This window comes from Parambassis ranga, chromosome 18, assembly GCF_900634625.1.
Source record: "Parambassis ranga chromosome 18, fParRan2.1, whole genome shotgun sequence".
Classification (NCBI taxonomy): Eukaryota; Metazoa; Chordata; class Actinopteri; family Ambassidae; genus Parambassis; species Parambassis ranga.
In genome coordinates this window covers 1,438,326-1,456,249 of record NC_041038.1, presented here as the reverse complement: position 1 = coordinate 1,456,249, position 17,924 = coordinate 1,438,326, and the positions used below count along the sequence as shown (strand labels likewise).

At 39.1% G+C, this 17,924-nt stretch overlaps 2 protein-coding genes across 2 annotated transcripts; both read right to left on the bottom strand.

Moving 5' to 3' along the window:
- Nucleotides 1-2,178: 2,178 nt before the first annotated feature.
- On the bottom strand, nucleotides 2,179-11,400 carry ap1s1 (adaptor related protein complex 1 subunit sigma 1). Its single transcript, XM_028429080.1, has 5 exons — nucleotides 11,081-11,400; nucleotides 9,391-9,569; nucleotides 5,290-5,398; nucleotides 5,012-5,149; nucleotides 2,179-2,890 (listed from the first exon to the last, which is right to left on the bottom strand). The coding sequence occupies exons 1-5, from the start codon at nucleotides 11,081-11,083 to the stop codon at nucleotides 2,843-2,845; spliced, it is 477 nt and encodes a 158-aa protein (XP_028284881.1). The 5' UTR covers nucleotides 11,084-11,400; the 3' UTR covers nucleotides 2,179-2,842.
- Nucleotides 11,401-11,798: 398 nt separating this feature from the next.
- On the bottom strand, nucleotides 11,799-15,566 carry serpine1 (serpin peptidase inhibitor, clade E (nexin, plasminogen activator inhibitor type 1), member 1). Its single transcript, XM_028429079.1, has 9 exons — nucleotides 15,337-15,566; nucleotides 13,821-14,059; nucleotides 13,490-13,714; nucleotides 13,192-13,386; nucleotides 12,906-13,104; nucleotides 12,726-12,826; nucleotides 12,523-12,609; nucleotides 12,262-12,345; nucleotides 11,799-12,188 (listed from the first exon to the last, which is right to left on the bottom strand). The coding sequence occupies exons 2-9, from the start codon at nucleotides 14,056-14,058 to the stop codon at nucleotides 12,142-12,144; spliced, it is 1,176 nt and encodes a 391-aa protein (XP_028284880.1). The 5' UTR covers nucleotide 14,059; nucleotides 15,337-15,566; the 3' UTR covers nucleotides 11,799-12,141.
- Between the last annotated feature and the right edge of the window lie 2,358 nt (nucleotides 15,567-17,924).

The following is a 17,924-nucleotide window of genomic DNA, read 5'->3' as shown; positions in this document are numbered from 1 at the left end:
GGCTCGTATGTTTTCACTGCCACGGACAGCGGCTGCAGCTGTCTTATACCTCCGCCCTCCCAGCCCATGTGATCCATGCGTCAAGCTGTCCCCATTGACGTCAGCAGACTGGATTTCATTCATAAGATTTCTCTGCACTCCCACCACCTGTCTTCCTCCGCCTGCCCTCTGGGATCAGAGCAGCTACAGCTGCAGACCTCTTCTGTTGAATGAACAGGCTGCTGAATGAAACTGCACTTCAGGTGCCACCTCTCAGGCCTGGAGCGGGCTGGAGTGTTTTTAATTAAACTGAACGTTCATTTTAATTGAAATTCGCAGTAAAATCTAAAATTTTGAGTGTGAAGCTACAGTGAAGTAAACCATTGCAGGCTAAAATTAAAATATCGATGTCGTGTTTTTATGATTGTGATTATTATTGTTTTGGCGTTGATTTCACTCTACAATAGTTTCCTAAGTGATGTGCACCTTTATTAGTTCATAACCAAGATCTGATTGCACGTGATCTAAAGGATGATTTACAGTACTGTACTGATTGTTGTGCAAAATGTAGGAGTATGAGAATTCAACCAATGCAGAACCTAGAGAAATGCAGGTTGCAATTTTTGACATAGAAGATTAGAAGTTATCCGTCTTAGGGAAATGCTGAAAGTTCTGACAGGAATCAGAAAAAAGGATCATATCTCTCCTGCCTTAGGCTCAGGTAAAATTTTGAATAGATTTTAAAATTCTCCTACTTACATATATAGCCATTAATGGACTAGCTAGTACCATATGTTCCTAATAGAACACTCAGGTCTCAGAATGCAGGTTTACTTGTAGTACCTAGAATTCATAAAAGTAGAATGGGAGGACGAGCCTTTAGCTATCAGGCACTGCTACTATGGAACCAGTTACCAATATGGGTTCAGGAGGCAGACACTGCCTCCACCTTTAAGACCTTTCTGTTATGGCCAATAGTTATAGGTATAGACATTTTAACCGGCCGGTCATCAGCTGCTTCTTCCCTTTAAATACAGCCTGGTTGGCTTCAGGTACTTAGTTGCAGTTCAGGTTCTAGATCTCTGGAAAGCACCTAGAGACAATTTTGATTCCAAACTATGCTGTACAAAAAAAAATCTAATTATTTGATTCTTTCGTTTATGGTGTTGAGTGGATAAAAATTTCAAAGTTACAGTGATCCAATCATTCGCAAAATGTCAAGAAAAATCACTGCTGTGATGTAACTGTGATCAACACAGCCTAGAGCAGAGAATTGGGATTGGCTCTCCTCTTTTTCCGTTTACGGTACACAATAATAATCTGTTTTGGTGATCTCTGCTGTTAAGAAAATACATGAAAGAAAGCTATAGTATAAAAAGTTTTGTTTTGTTTGTTGTGTCATGATAAGCTTTTGAGATAAATGTAGTAATAAAGTTGTTATAAGAAAATAAGCTTTGTTATTAAAAGGGTAACGTGTTATCAGAAGAAATACCAGAACATTATTTCTAACATCATGAGCTTGGTAAGAGTGGCAAAACATTTAGAAGATAAGTCAATTTTGTACTTTGATTTAATAAAAACGCAATTAAACTCAGCCCAAATGTTAATTGTTGTGCATTTTCTGGACCACACATACATTTGCACACGCCTTTATTACCCCCAACCAGGCAAATGATTTATTTGTTTGAAGCTAATCTAAATTTCAGCAAACTGCAGGCATGTTGAAACAAAAGCATTCTGTCAGTTCATGGAGTACAGTGAGTTCAGCTTGTCTTTTTCTGTTTAACCTAATACCTGAGGTATGGAGCCACCATGACCCTGTTCACCATTACACTCATAAAAGAGCCTTTGCTCATTCTGCCAGCATTTTTCAGAGAAATGTGCACACATTCAGAATTTAAAACATATATATAAGATGTCAAAAAGCCTCCAAGATGTAGAAACAGTACAACAAGTTCTCAAGCACTTAGGTATATGTAAGGAAAATGAAGCAGGATGAGGGGCAGAAGCACTTAAACTGCAACCTGCATTCGTTTCATCAGTCCATTTGCAGAATACATATGAACAAACTATTTTAGACTGATGTCTTTGGTTTATTATTAGGATGCAGTTTGTTACCTGTGTGTGAGGTATGATGGGCTAATGACATCTTATACCTAATAAGAAAGGAATTACAGTCCAAATATAGAACACTTTACATCATAGCAAGCCCATAGGTTTATTGTTTTACTTACATGTCCATTGGTGATGTGGCTTTAAATCTAATGCACAAGGCAACAACATGAAACGTTAAAAGCCTCCATCTAAATTATAAGTGTTAAAGAAGGTGAATGCAGCCTACCTGTGGTAAAATCTGCTTTAATTTAACAGATAGTATACATAATGGTTGTGTGCTCAGAAGTGTAACTCTGCTTCAATAAAGCTGCACTTTATCATCTGCCTTTAAAACAAACAAGTAGCCACACAAGATTACCTTATTAACACGCACTCACTCTCACACACACACACACACACACACACACACACATTATTCACCCATCCCTGTGTAGACATTCCATTTGTTCAACACATTCCCCTTATATTAATCTTAATCACTACTGTTAATCCTAACCTATTTCTAAACCTCAAAAAGCAGATCTCACCATGGAGTCCTTATTTTGGTACCAATGGTGAACATGGATTCCCATAGGTTGTGGTGTAGTCTCCATTGGAATAAAAAAACAAAACAAACGAATACACACACCCCAGGCTAAAGGATCTCCTGTTAACTGAGTCTTTTTGCTAAATGCTGTACATCAGTCCCCAGTGCTGTCAGTCCAAGCATGTTCCATCCGTCCCCTGTGTGTTCACTCATGATGCTGGCCTACGCCAAGCCCATTTCCTCCAATACACTTCTGGGAGACTCATCCTCCTGCAAAGACAAAACACAGCACCAATTAAATAGAGGACTTTCTCAATTTAAAATTGTAAAAAAAAAAAAAGAAATAAATATTTTATAGGTGTCCCAGCTTAAAATAATATTTGAATAATTAGTAAATTAATTTTTCTTCTCCTGACAACCATGCTGGTCTCATACAAACTGTCATCATCCTGTGTTTTGTTGTTCTTGTTTTGGTCACTAAAAATACCAAACAGGACCTAATTTATTGGGAACTTTCTCCTGGGATTCCAATTACACAGTTTACCAGTGGATCAGGCTAGCAATAATAATACCAAATTTTATTTGTAAAGCCCTTTACATTTGGTATCAAGTCTCAAAGTGCAACATAGTGAGGATTAAAAAGACAGTATATAGTTAAAATAGAATAAAAAGACAATAAAATCAATTACAATAGGGCCTTTGCACCACTTGGTGCTCAGGCCCTAATAAATGGTAACAAAAAAGAAGAAGAAGAACGGTGTAAAAAAAAAAAGCCTAGCTCAGATATGCTTTCCTAAAGAGGAAGGTCTTAAAACTTTTTTTATCCACACTCTGTGGCACCATAAGGTGGTTTGGCAGGGCGTTCCACAGACGAAGAGCAGCAACCTCACAGGCCCCATCGCCAATTGTCTTGAGGTGAAGCCTGGGAGGCCACAGCTGGAGTTTGGCAATGTTATGGAGATGGAAAAATGTGAGCTGGGGATCAAATTTGACCCCCAGGTGGGTCTGGAGATCACCAGAGGCTGAAACAGGAATCCTCCAGGGTCCAGGCTGCAGAAGACTATCAGAGGCAGAAACAGAGACCACCAGAAACAGAGACTCAGACCCTCCAAGGTCAGTGCTGATGACCACACAGGTTAAGACGGAAATTCCTCCAGGATCCAGAGACGGAGACACAGACCCTCCAGAGTCCAGCTGGATTAGGCAGAGACAAGGTGGATACCCCAGCTGGATCGCGCAGAGATGGGATGGAGTTCCTAGCTGGATCAGGCAGAGATGAGGAGCTGACCCCAGCTGGCTCAGATGAAGGGGGACCAGCTGGCTCAGTGGAAGGCTTGTGACCACCGGCTGGCTCGGGACCAGACAAGTAGAGCACAGCTGGATCAGGTGAAGATGAGACAGAAACCCCAGCTGGCCCAGGTAGTTTGTCTTTCGTAAGAGGTTTAGCCTTAGCTCGAGCCTTAGCTGGACCAGGTGGTGGTGGAGGAGGAGGTACAATCAAATAACTAATTGGCATGCTCTTAGTTCCACCTTCAATCCTGCCATTTGCTATTGATAGTCCTGAAAAGTCTGTCATGTGTTAGAGGAGTTAAGGAGTCCACTGAAGCCAGGTTTGAAATAAGCACTTGATTGAGGAAACTATGGATGAGCACTAGAAAACGCAGTATAGACACAGGGACAAGAGAGAGGTAAAACAGACGAACTGACAATGACAAAGGGAAGCACAAGACTAAATCACAAAGGAGAGAAACAAGAGGAATGAACGCTCACAGGAGTATACAGGGGAACATAGTCTTTCAAAATAAAACAGGAAACGATCAAAACAAACTATGAACATACAAAAATACCAAAATAACCAGGAAACCAAGAATCTTATAGGAAACAAGAACAGCAGAACACAAGATCATAACAGAAAGGGGCTAGTAGCTCTGAACCTCTCCACCTGGCAAATAGCTTGCAGTCTCTGCAGAAGCAGTACTGTTTTGCGGCCAAAGGATGGTTTATGTTTTGTGGCCAAAGGATGGTTTATGTTTTGTAAACTAAGGAAGTTTACTATCAAATATTAAACCCATTCTAAATGACTGATTTTTAAACACACTATTTTGTTACTGCAACAAATTGGTTGGGAAACACTGCTCTAATCTATACACTACAAAAAAATCAAATATTGCACTTCAATATGAGTAATTGAAATAATTATAGAATATGTGAAGTGTTTAATCTCTTGAATAACACCATTTTCACAGCATGCTACATTTGGATGGCTCAATTTAAGATTAGGCACAAATGGGATATTTTGGCAACTACTGGCGTGTGCATGGTAAACGTTGTTTGCAAGACAGGATCTATGCACATTTCTACACTCTGTTGATAAATGTGGCCCCAAGTTACCTCTTGCAGAAGGTCAGCTTGTTCAATGGCTTTGAGAACGCTCTTCTTAGATGTGTCCTGGATTTCTCCTCCCATCAGAAACTCATCTAAAATAAAATAGGCTTTCTCAAAGTTAAAGATGATGTCCAGCTCACATACCTGTACAACAAAAACACAGGTTGTTAAGGATTTCAATCAAGCAAAGTTAAAATTCTGTGAACTAAGTTGACCTTAATTCTACATCTAATGCAAAATTTACAGACGATAAATCACACAAGTTTTAGAGATCAACCACCTACACTGCCAAAGTATTTGTCAAGCAGCTCTACAAAGCGGTGGATGACTTCCAGTGTGATGAGCTCATTGTCCTGTTCTTCAATTGCACAACAGAAATATAAGCTGGCATACCTGCATGAAAACACACATAAAAATAGATAGGCATAAATAGTAATAGTTTCTAGAGTTGCTAGTTATTTATGTCCTTTGAAGGCAAGAGTTAATGTAACACATATCTTTCCACAAAAGGGTTAAGTGGAGATTCTGATGAAGAATCTAATGCTTCAGTAAAGTCACATGTAAGACTTTCTATGTCTACATAGAATTGATTGACAAAAATAACAACAAATGAAATAAAGAGGAGTAGTGGTATACAGTGATTTTGTGAAAGATACCTGTACTCCCATACCTGTACCCGTTTATATTATTAGGAATGTATTATCATGTTTTTTTGTCAACCAATCTCATCTCCTCAAAACAACGTGTCACGCTTAGCAATGGGGCTCCTCACTGAGATGAAACTGTCTGCTCCTTCCTCAGAGTCACTCTGTGAATGTACTTAAATCACTTTTAAGTTAATAGTCCTTACTAAGATTTGTAGTCTTCATAGTCAACCACAAACATTATTCCCACTTGATCTAATAGCATTTGCATGTAGCATTTACCAGTTCAGCGTCATTCACGTTTCTCCTCTCTGTCACTGTATTTCCAGAGTGTTTGTTAAAAGTAGCCAAAACCTCAACAGCGTAAACCGCACCTAACCGAAAACCATGATGTGTCTGTGTGTGCAGGTATGTAAATTGTTGTGTGTCTATGTATATTTCTGTGTGACTACCTGCTACTACCTCCTACCTCTAATAGTGTCTGTGTATGTGAGTGTAGATGTGCATGTTCTTGTGTGGTTGTGTATGTCTGTGTGTGACTGTCAATGCCTCTCTATGTATCAATACAATATATGCATGTACGTGGTTTTCAATTAGCTCAATTCCTTTATAATGTGAGCAGCCATCTTAGATGATGTAACCAGAAAAGGCTCCAAGTCAGTTGAGCAGCTGCTGAGGTTACCATGGAAACAGCTCCCTCGCCCCCTCCCTTCCCTGTTGCAGTGAGAGAGCAGAGCGGTAGCTAGAAAAAGCTTCTTAAACAAATGTCTCTTGCAACAAAACGAAAAGTTACTTTCACCATCAGCAGCGGACGTGGGTCTACTTATGTCATTTTGAATTTCATGTTTCCCAGTCAAAGTATGTATCCGTAAGAGCAGGATAGAAATACCTGCTCCTGAGAATTTCCATCTCAAATCTTTAGCAAATTTATCATGGGGGCAAATGAGGAGACGCATGTCTGGTAAAAGTTTCAGGTCACTCATGTCAAAGCTGCGGGACAAGTTACAAATCAAAGGAGGAAGGAATAAGAGGAAGAAGTATGAGCAATAACAATAGTGGACCAATGTAGTTCATTCTACAGCCCCAATCTACTGCCTTGGCCCACTAATTAAGCTGTGCTTCTGAATAATATTTACCAGGTGAAGCATGTATAAAGTGAACAGAATTAGTCAAAGCACAGAACCTCGTGAAACTCCCTGACTTTATTAACATGAACAAACTGGAATCTATCTGATGCAATTTGATTTTGACCAGCCACGAACCGTCCCAATCACATGTTCCAATCTGTGTAATAAAAACTACAATCACTGGTGTCAAAAGCAGCACTGAGGTCTTGCAGAATATGTACAGAAATGAAGCTCTTAGCGCAAGTTCAATCAGAAAGACCATCATTTATCATCATTTATAAAGCACGTCATTCATTTCTCTATCTGCCTCTGTCCGTCTCCCCTTCTCCCCTTCTCCACTCTTCTCTCACTCTCTCTCCTACTCTGGTCAGGTGATTAATAGAGAATACCTTCCCCACCAATCAGCTGTTGCCCCATCAGTCACTTAGCCAATCATGGCTAAGAAGTCTTTTCAACAGCCTTTCAGTGGCAACCTATCCACGCCAGCTCAAGCCCTTGCCTCTCCCACTCTCCAGCCTTCTCCACCACCACCAGGTCTGGACCCTGGGGTAGGGCTGAACGATTTTAAGAATAAATTGAATTGCGATTTTTCTGGCAAATATTGCAATTTCGATTTCATCCACGATTTTTTTCAAATCAAGTTTTAGTGTACATGAGCATTTGCAAAGATCACAGAAACTTACATCATACGGGCATATCCAATTTCATTGGCCTCTCCTCCTGCACTTTCCTCCTTTTTAAGGAGGACATCATGTCGGGGTCTAAAATCCTGAAGCACATATAATTTGTTGTATTGCAATAAATTCACTCTTGTTCAGTGACCTCAGTCTCTCCTGATTGAAATAAGTCCATTGTCTGAAACTTTGCGAAGGTCATTGGTAGGGTTGGGCGATATTGGCAAAAAAATTAATCACGATTAATTGTGGCATTTAGCCGATAACGATTAATTTGACGATTAATTGATGACAATTGCACTTACATGTTTTTGACTCTAAATCGGCACAGTAGCATGATACCGACAAATCATCAGTCAAGTTAACTACTTCATTCATTCTTAGTGATTAGTCACCAACCAGCTATGTTTGAAATATGTATTGATAACAGATGCACAAACTGCTTATGTTTGCTTAAATAATAATGAAGCAAACATTTAAAGTAACTTTGTCCTTCAAATGTTCTTATCTTAAGGTCACAGAGCAGTGCATATCAACATTAACATTAAACGGGACAAATACGTTCAGAAAAGTCACATCAGTGATTATTTCAAGTTAAAAAATGTGTCTGTGCAAATGAACCTGTGACTGGACTACATCACACACTAGTGCATGTTTTCACTCAGACTGTAGAACAGCAGCAGAAAAAAACAAACAAACTAACCGGACAATTTCACATTTAAATGTATGTCTGTGCAAATCAACCTGCGTTACGTTCTTCCAGCGCTTAGTTTGGTCGTAAGCAGCACGATGACTAAACGTATCGCGGATTCTCGGCTGAGTGGAATTCTTTCCAATATCTGCTGGAGGAGACTTCGCTGTTGTAATGTTTTCCTATGTTGCTGTGGAGTCCGTAAAAATAAAGATCGGAGTTCATTCCTTTGATACGAGCAAAAATCCAGTTTCTATGGCAACAACTAACGCTCCACGCGTCACCTAATGCATGTCGTGGCACTATATACAGCTGTAGCCGGTGTTGTGTCCTCGTCATCATGACGAGACACTAATCGCCGTAATCGATAAGTGGCAAATATTAAACGGTGACAGTTTTTCTGATGATTAATTGCACCCGATACGATTTTGCACAAGCCTAGTCATTGGTAACTTTAACAAGTGCTGTTTTTATGCTATAATGAACTTTGACTCCTAACTGGAAAAATTTACAAGCCATTTCTGACTTGCAACCAATTTTTCAAGAATTTGAAATTTGCAGATATTTCTAATACTGGCATACTTGAAAATACATCCCTAACAGTAGTTCCAAGTGCTGGATCAATATCGTAAAGATTATCTAATGATAGTAGAAATAGAGGACCCACTTAAACAAATAAGACAGCAGCTTCACCAGTTCTTCTTCAGTTCTGTTGCATTTTTCATCCATAGCTTCCAAGAATTCTTATAGTACATTTAACTCTTTAAATTCTGTAAACCCCTATTTCATTTCATTTCTGAAAGATCTGATTTCTTCAGGCCATACAACTGTTACAGTTAAGTAGCATTGCTGGTTCAGCTGGTTTGGAAGTCAAATTTGTAAAGCTTACCCCTCATGTTTAATGTGTCAACTTGCTGACCTTTTTTAACTTGAATTCCATTGAGACCACACATCCCAACATATTAACTGCCAAAATCAACATTGGCTTCCAAAATTCACAAACCATGTGTACACTTTCTTTCTTTGACAAGGATCAATGCACAGGTGCAAATATTGTTGATCTCTAAAAAGCTTTAAATGAAGTTGATTACTACCTATTGCTTGACAAACTTTATTAAATATTTTAATTCAAAATGCTCTACTCTGTTAACATCTTCATAAGAGACATCAGTGTATTGTATTCCAAGGTATTCTGATAGCTTATTTAAAAATAGCGATGAAATGAAATGAAAAAAAATAAGACATTTACCTTTTATAGACAATCTTGAGGTCCCTCCATTCTAGAAAACTGCACATCTTTGGTTTGCGGGCAAGCACTATCTGCATCAGCTCCCTGACCATCTTCTTCTTGTCACGCTCAGCTGTTGCTGTGTACCACTTCTGCAGCCGCAGCTTCCCCTGCCGGCTGAACAGCAGCATGAACCGCATCTACACACAGAAGTAATTAAACAAAGACAGGACAGTATTCCAGATTTATTTTTATATACAATCCACATTAAAATGTTTTAATGTTGTTCTTTAATTACTTGTTTTGATCAGTTGCTGTAACTAGAAAAATCACCACTGGTAGAAAATTCTTGAGTATATTCAGATGACTGTAGGAACAAGTTAGCAGTCACTAAAAAAACTCGATGTCAGTGATGTAACGGAAAGCAAATGTCAAATTTAAGCTTGTTAGATGGGTCTTGAGACTTATTGGATTGTTACTCATTTATTGAAGATTTTTGTCTTTTTTATATTCTATTAGAGAATTGAATAAAAAGATGCATGCAGTTCATTGCATACATCACATACATGCCCTACTTTACAGTCTATTTTAACTCTAAATGGAACAATCACTTAGTACAACTAAGTTGGTGACTAAAAACTAATGAGAAAATTAGCACCTTTGCTGTATATTTTAGCCCCAAAGACTATGTCCGCTTCTTTTAAACAGTTAGAATGTGAGGACACTGAATTATTACAGTCATAATCAAACTTAATAGCCAAGACTATCAGGTAGTTCTGTTTGCTTAAAGCAATGTTCTATTATTCTGTCTCTCTCTCTCTCTAGGTTCGCTAAATGACAAAGTCAGTGTGAGAGGTATGGTTCCTGTTTGTTTTACAGCAGGATATTTGGAAGAGACTGGAGACTATTACGCAAACAAGTGCTCCCACAGCCTTGATTCTTGCTTCACTAGTCTTGCACTAGCCTTTTAAAACTGTATTCTAAAACAATAATATAAACTGTAACCAGCTCACTTGAATGAGAAAAACGTGAAGATGAAGAGAAGCTGTATTTAATGAGAGAGGTGGTGGTAGTGCATTAGTAGGGGGTGGAGGTGAAAACACAACTGTCAGTTTTAAGTGCTGCCACATGGTGTCGACATTTGGTATTAATTCCTACAACATAGACCTTTTATTGATACAAACTTTCTCTTTCACACACACACAATAATACGACACTAGCTTATTGTGTACCAATACACTTGAGCATTGAAATCACCAACAAACCGGCATCTTCTGAGCTCTTTAATCTGTATAATCAATTCATTGCTTCATACATATTGATCACTTAGAACGCTGGCCATTATTAGGCCGGAAAATCCCTTTAGAGAGATACCAAAAAAACATTGTGGGTCAGAATCTCAATACAACAGTCGGCTACATCCAAAACGAGAAATCTCGAAAATGATCCAAATCCAAAAGTATTCATTTAAGCTTCACACAATGCCATTCGGATGTACATAACTTTACACATACATTGAATGATGAGCCATGCAATTTGTTAGAAAAACTGCACCGTTTAACAGCTTATGCTGCTTTACGGCCTGTTAGCTTACAAGCTATGTTCACAGAAGCCAGGTGAAGGTGCCGCAGGTACACACTTCCTGGAATCATACACCTTGCTAGCAATCTTAGCTTCAGCTCTTTCTGACAAATGAGACGCCGTAACTTACCATTTTTTTAGGATTTCTGGTACCTGTAACGTCACAACGATTTCTGCTTCTGTACTGCCCAGTCCGACGTGCACGTCTAAAACGTAGCTAACGCTGAAAATCCATATCTATGTGTCCGAATTTACACTACTGTAACTGAACTGTAGCCCTTCCCTCCCTGTTGTCCTGAGAAACAGTTCCGGCTCTAGTGAGCATGCGTGTCTATTGACATTTTGCTGCCCTGAATTTTGCCTTTCAGGGTCACACATCTTCCTTTTCCTCACGCCTCCTCTACCGAGCCTTTTGTCTGTTTCTATTAGGACTGCCGGTTTACATTTCAGATTTAGAAGTACTAATGGGCATACATTTGAGTCTCGGTATCCACACGTGTTGACAAAAATGTCATACTAATACATTTTATTTAAGCCATGCAGCCAGACACTGATTATGGCCCAAATTCTAAGTCTTTACAGGTTGTAAGTGCAACTGTGCCAGATTCAAACACATTTCATCAACGTAATTTAGAATGACTGTTGCAGTCCTGAAACTATTCATGTGTATTTGGTTATTGAAAAAAAACTGCTTTCTTCCTTCAAGATGCAGAGAGTCAGACAACCATTTATGCTCACATTCAGTCATCATGGACTGGGGGTTTGCGCCACCGTGTTGCTTTGTTTTTACTGTGTGTGGACACAAGAGGTCAGTGCAGACCTTCAGATCTCTTTGAGACTACACCTAATACAGACTTTAAAAACATATTTTAATAAATATGCAAAAATACAAATGCAGCTTTATGCAACAAGGCAAATAACAAAAACATACAATTAACATATTGAAAAATACATCTATAAAAATACATTTTTGATCATCTCTCTGTCTGCAGTAACATTTCCAACTCTGAAGTGCATATTTTTAGCAGTAAATTAGTCTTCATATAGACAAAAAAAATAAATAAACAGAGAACAGACATTAAAAAATCATTCTTAAGGTCAAAAATAAATATATGTCAAGTCATTTGAGCTCTGCAGGTCTGGTTGTCATGTGGAATATGAGCAGCAGTAGTCACACACAGTAGGAAGGGGTTAATGTGGTTGAGGCTGGTTGAACTGACCCATGAAGAGTACGGCACCTAAGCCCAGAAAGAAAAGACTTATACACTTGACTGGACTTGTGAAAATGATTATGAAAAATAAAAGTTGTACCTGTGTCCTTGTGTTGGATAAGGAAGAGAAAGGGCCGGTCCAAAATGATCTCCTCCACTGCCATACGGGAAAACATGATGGCAGCTATCAGATTGAAGAGAAGAAAAAACTGTCAGAGCAGTTTCCAGTGAAGTCCTCAGAAAATGTGATATAGTTTAAAAATGACAGGGCTTCCATTATGGAGTGAGGGTATCTAAAGTTTTGACTGTGCTGGATAATTCCTTGTGTTTTATTTTTCATTTTATGTGTGTATGAGGTTACCTGTTGCTGCTGCCCCTTTGGTTCCTTGTTCATTCACATCAATCTTCACTGTCTGCAGAATCTTTGACACACAAAGCCTCTCATCAGCTGATGGGCGGAAACACACAGGTTAGATGAAATTGCATTCTGCAGAAGTTCTTTCTTTCTTTGAGTGAAACATAAAGTAACTACATAAAGTTTCTAACTTAGGTAAGGTAACTTACAGGTAATATGTGTGAAGTCAGCAGTAGCCAGGTTAAACATGTCTCCCAAACCCATGTTAAGTAGAGCAGCCTTCAAATTTACTTCAGAAGTTAGAGTGAACCTGCAGAAACATACAAATATAATCTTTTTGGTAATGGCAGTACAATAACTGTTAGCCACACACACCGACTCTCTCTCACCTGGGCATGGCCAGCTGTCTCTTGACATTCCTCAGCTCGGACCTCCAGAGCTGAATTTTCTTGCTACTCAGTTCCGCAACGATCGTACTCAGTGGAATATCAGATGCAAAGGGTGACACCAAGAGCATGCTCAGTGAGTCACCCTCATATGGGACTTCAGTTACATAATAATCCACCCCGTCGCTAGTCACAAACTCACCTGTGGATTAGGAGGGAACAGAGATGTACTACAACTATCATCTTTTATAGTTGCCACAGAAGTCAATCAATAATAACATCGGCCTACCATAATTGAAACGGTTGGTAATTCTCATCATGTGTACGGGCATTGTGCTGCCATTGGCACAGTGGAACATCCTCTCCTGTGTCATTCTGGGGTCAAATTGAACTTTCCACAGATGCTGGAAATGCAGGGCATTCAGGAGAACCAGTCTGGTCTCATCAGTAAGAGATCCATGTGGCAAAAATTCAGGTATGGCTTCTATAGAGGAAAAGACAAAAGAGAGGTATTACATATTACATTCAAAAGACAGACACAGCAGCCATTTTACAGTAAAAACTGATGGTGGATGTGACTGCTGTACCTGCAGTGTGGTCAGACACCCAAGCATTGATGATATCAATAGCCTGGTTTGGATTGGTGAAGTCCACCTGATGAGGGTGAGTCTGGAAGGCTTTGGCCAGGGCCCGGCGGAATCCCTTCTCTATGCTCAGCTTCCGCTCCACCATAACCCCACTGGCAATCTCCACTCCCCTCTCACTGGAAAGCATCCGCTGCAGTTGTCGCTGCTGCCAAGGCATCCCTCGCTCTATAGTAGAAACCAAGCGACAAGGTTGATGCTCTGCGCTACCAAACACAGTCTTGAGATGTTTCAGATATCCAGATGTTTATTCATGCATCTGTGTGTCACTCACTTTGCAGAGAAAAGCCCATAGCTGTAGTTAAAGCTTTGTAGGTGTTTCCATCTGCACCAAGCTGAGCCATGGCCAGAACAGAAGCTGTGCCATATGGGGAGAAGGCCACATTCTTTTCTAAGGAGCCCTTGGCCAACTCATGGAAGACCTTGATGCCAAAGTCAGTCTGCTTATCCTGCAGAGAACCCCACCCCACTCTGCTAAGGGTCAGCAGCAGGAAGATGTACACAAAGTGCATTCTGGGAAAGGACCACATTGAGATTCAGTTTACAGTACTGAATTAGAAAAAAAACTCATGTTTCACTGGTTGAGCCCATAAACTTGTGGGTGCATTGTATCTGCTTCTCATTAGGAATGAGGAGTGGCTACACCATTACTAAATAACACATTGAAACTAACAGCTTCCAGATGATGTCCATGGAGTTAGAACGGATAATATTCCCATAACATTACTCAAGAATTTGGTGACACAGGAAATGAGTTTGCATCCTTTATCTGACTGGAAAAATGAAAAACCACAAACAAAACAAAAACAAGTAAAATGTGAGGCTATTTTGGAAAATCTATAAATATAGCCCCACATTCCATTTGCTACCTCGCTTATATGCATGTCTAGGTATGAACTTTTCACTGTTACCTTAATCATATTCAGGTTAGATAAATTTACATTTTTAGCATTTTGTTAAGAACAGAAGTTTGCTTAAGGTCAGACTAAGTTTCAGAATAGAGCTTGACAAAGTCCAGTGTGTGTGTGATGCCTGTATGTCAGTACCATTGATTTTCCACTGCAGACATAAAGCAGCACTGTATAGCAACAGCCTTCAGACTCACAGGTCAACCTCTGTTTATTTAACAGCTCGCTTCCAGCTGTGAACAAACATCTTAACTTTTAAATGTAGGAAAGCTCATATAGTTTGAAAACTGAATTGCGCCACACACAATAACATCTAATGATATGTAAATGAGTAAATCTGGTCTGAAGTTATATCTTCAAAAATTAGGCTACCTACCTACATATATACACCATATATATACCTACATATCTACAGAACTGGTTTTGTGGGACATTAACGTCATTATGAACAGTGTACATATACATGTCTTGTACCTACCTACATTGTTAGGTGTGGGATTTGTAGCCAACTGTTTTATTTTTGTACATGTTTGAATGTGTGTTTAATGTGTAAAGCACTCCAGTATGTGTTACCACATGTTGATGAAGATTCTCAGTCATCCAGGTCATCATACTGTGTTACCACATTGTTACTGTTTAGTGCTGTTAATATGGTGTAAAATGAATCATAAAATCAAACTACTATTCAACTTAATAATAAAATACAATGACCTTTTGTCCACTTTTGGTTTCAATTTTAGCATACAACTCTGTTTAACAATATTTTAAATTTCACACAGGCACATTTTTATTTCTACCCTTCTATTATGAGGGTAAAATTAATGATATTGCATTTTAGGAGCTGCTACTAGTAGTTGAAAATTGTCTATTTAAAGGTCTTACCTGCGGGTGTGCTGGTCCTTTTGTTTCAGTGGTGGTGTCTTTCTCTGTCGTATCTGTTTTAAGTGTCTGAAAGGAGCTTCTGTCTTTTTATGCTGTATTTGCAGGGCCTGAAGCTCCGCCCGTCATCCCACCCCAACCCATTCCACAGCACACTCACACAGAAGTTTTTAGGGAATGATGCAGATAATGACATCAGACACTGTCTGGACAGACTTCCTTCTCTCCCTCACTCTCACTCTCCTCTGTCTGTCTCTCTCTTGTCCTCACTACATGACAGAGCATATGAAAAGTCACTTAAGTATTTTCCCTCCACACACACACACACACACGCACAGGAAGGCAGGAATGTTTTTTTTTCCAGAACCCTCTTTATCTCCCTTAAAGGGACCTTTAGACAGATAGAACCACAACTTTATACAATGAGACAGTAGAACAATGACAATATGCTCCTTGCACACTGACATACAAATTTAGCAAAGCAGATCTGTCCTCCTTATCATACAGGACTACAGAAAGCACTGTAGTGGCAGAAGCATCCAGAAAGATCTTGTTCGTTTGGGATTATATGGTACTAATCCATCTTTTCTGTGATACAGTTTCCCTTTAAACTCTCACTTTAAGTGGTGACACATAAAACCCTTAATCTAGTCACAGCTGTCAACATTCCTTACACACTACTCACCAAGCAACTGACAGACAGGACTGAAAATGGAAATTAACACACTTTTTCCAAATGTATCAGGAGACACAAAGACACAAATACTAAGTATGGTATAAAAATAGATAAAGTAAACCTGTTTCCACATTTTAAAATGTTTCCTCACATGTAGCTTTATTGTTACAGAAGTATATTAGGCTTCTCATATTTTCTAAAAGATTAGCATTAACCTTTGATGGCAGGATTAAGCCGAATTTACCATGATTTACACACATGTGAAAACGTAGCGTTTCACACATTATTTCTGTGATGTCAATTTACACCAGGAACATTTCAGTTTTTTTAAGTGTCATATGTAGAGAGGACATTAACCATTATAGGTAAACAGGCAGATTACTATGTGATTTTGTGAATCTTATGAGAGTGTTGAACACTTTTGCAGGCCTGGTGGTTAAAATATTTAGGAATTAAATATGAGAATGTGCTGCTGTTTTTGTGGTGTCAGAATTGAACCTATTTGTTCCCTCATGGAATGCTGGAGAGTATCATAATTAAAATAATTATAGGCTTTTACAGAGACCTATGAAGAAACAAAACCAAAATGGTGCTTTGTGCCTGGGCATTTTTCTGTTACTTTCAAAAATTAAATATAATATATAAGTTCAGCTGTAAAAGCAAAACACCCATGACAGCAAGGTTCAGTTCATTGTGACCCTACACAGCCTTCACAGTGTGTTCCAAGCAACCGAGCCTAACAACCTAATCTGACTTATTTAAATAACTATCTCATTGCTGTGGGCAGAATCATGCTAAATTGGTGTTGTTGTTGTTGTTGTTGTTCCGAATGTGGTTGAACTCAGTAAGTGGGTACATTTCTGAGAATCCTAGGCGAAATGTTCAGACAGGACACTTGTGTGTAACATTCATGAATAAGCTTGCATTAACTAAGCACAGTCTGTACAGTTACATAACTTAACCAGGTACCACAAACCTATCATAAACCAGACAAAGCACACAGAGTGTTTTGAAGATGTGCATTGATTTGATAGATAAGTGTCCATGCCTGGATCTGTCCATGCCTACAGAGGTGCGTAAAACAACAACACAGACAAAAAACAAGGCAACAGCTGAATGGGTTTGGTGATTTCTGCATAAACATGTTCCAGAAGAAGGTCTGAATAAGAAGACAAAACAAGTAGATGTTATAGATATTATGAATAGAGGTTGGTGCCCTTTCACACAGTAAGATCATACTGTGCTCCCAAACAGTGACTCACCGGCCCATATAGTTAGGATGATGTGAATCACACTCCTCCAGGACAGAGTAGAGGTAAAAGATATAAAGCCATACATTTTGTTACATTACATTACATTTTTTTGACTGCTGCCTTGTTTTCGTATCTTGTCTCGCTAAGCCACATTTTGATTCCACACCTTGTGTGATTTTCAGTTTTTGTGATTTTTGATTTCCGACCTCCTGGACAATGAATAAAGAGTGTTTTGACTTTTAAGCCACTCTGTGCCTCCTCATCTGTGTCCACTGCTTGAGGGCCAGGGACCTATGTGGTTTTCCACTTGAGACAGGACTACCAAAAACACATATAAATACTGGATCTGAGCAAGGCTACAGAGAGTCTGTTCTGGCTGTTCTAGTCATATTTTAAGGAAGTTACTGTATATATGGAAATACATGTTTTTAAAAATAGACTGTGTGAGCATATTGACCTTACATTTTTAAGGAAAATCCTTGAATGAAGATGTTCCCTTATTTGGTGCTTTGTTTTCAACTTTTAATGACTCACGGACTTCACTTTCCTGCCTGCCTGATTGGTATCTCCTGCCAGCTCCAGCTTCCAGTAACTGTGCCGCTACATGAATAAACAGGATTAGGCAATAGACAGCTTGGCTAATAATACATTATTTGCTGGAT

What these genes read in the sequence shown, in the direction of transcription:
- ap1s1 (XM_028429080.1), bottom strand. An exon ending in CTCAAGATTGTCTATAAAAG is followed by an intron (nt 5,399 to 9,390) that starts GTAAATGTCTTA and finishes GTTTTCATGCAG; the next exon opens with GTATGCCAGCTTATATTTCT. An exon ending in TTGACAAATACTTTGGCAGT is followed by an intron (nt 5,150 to 5,289) that starts GTAGGTGGTTGA and finishes TTTGTTGTACAG; the next exon opens with GTATGTGAGCTGGACATCAT.
- serpine1 (XM_028429079.1), bottom strand. Translation starts at nt 14,058, where the DNA reads ATGCACTTTGTGTACATCTTCCTGCTGCTGACCCTTAGCAGAGTGGGG. An exon ending in TATGGGCTTTTCTCTGCAAA is followed by an intron (nt 13,715 to 13,820) that starts GTGAGTGACACA and finishes TTTCTACTATAG; the next exon opens with AGCGAGGGATGCCTTGGCAG. An exon ending in GGTGTCTGACCACACTGCAG is followed by an intron (nt 13,387 to 13,489) that starts GTACAGCAGTCA and finishes TTTCCTCTATAG; the next exon opens with AAGCCATACCTGAATTTTTG.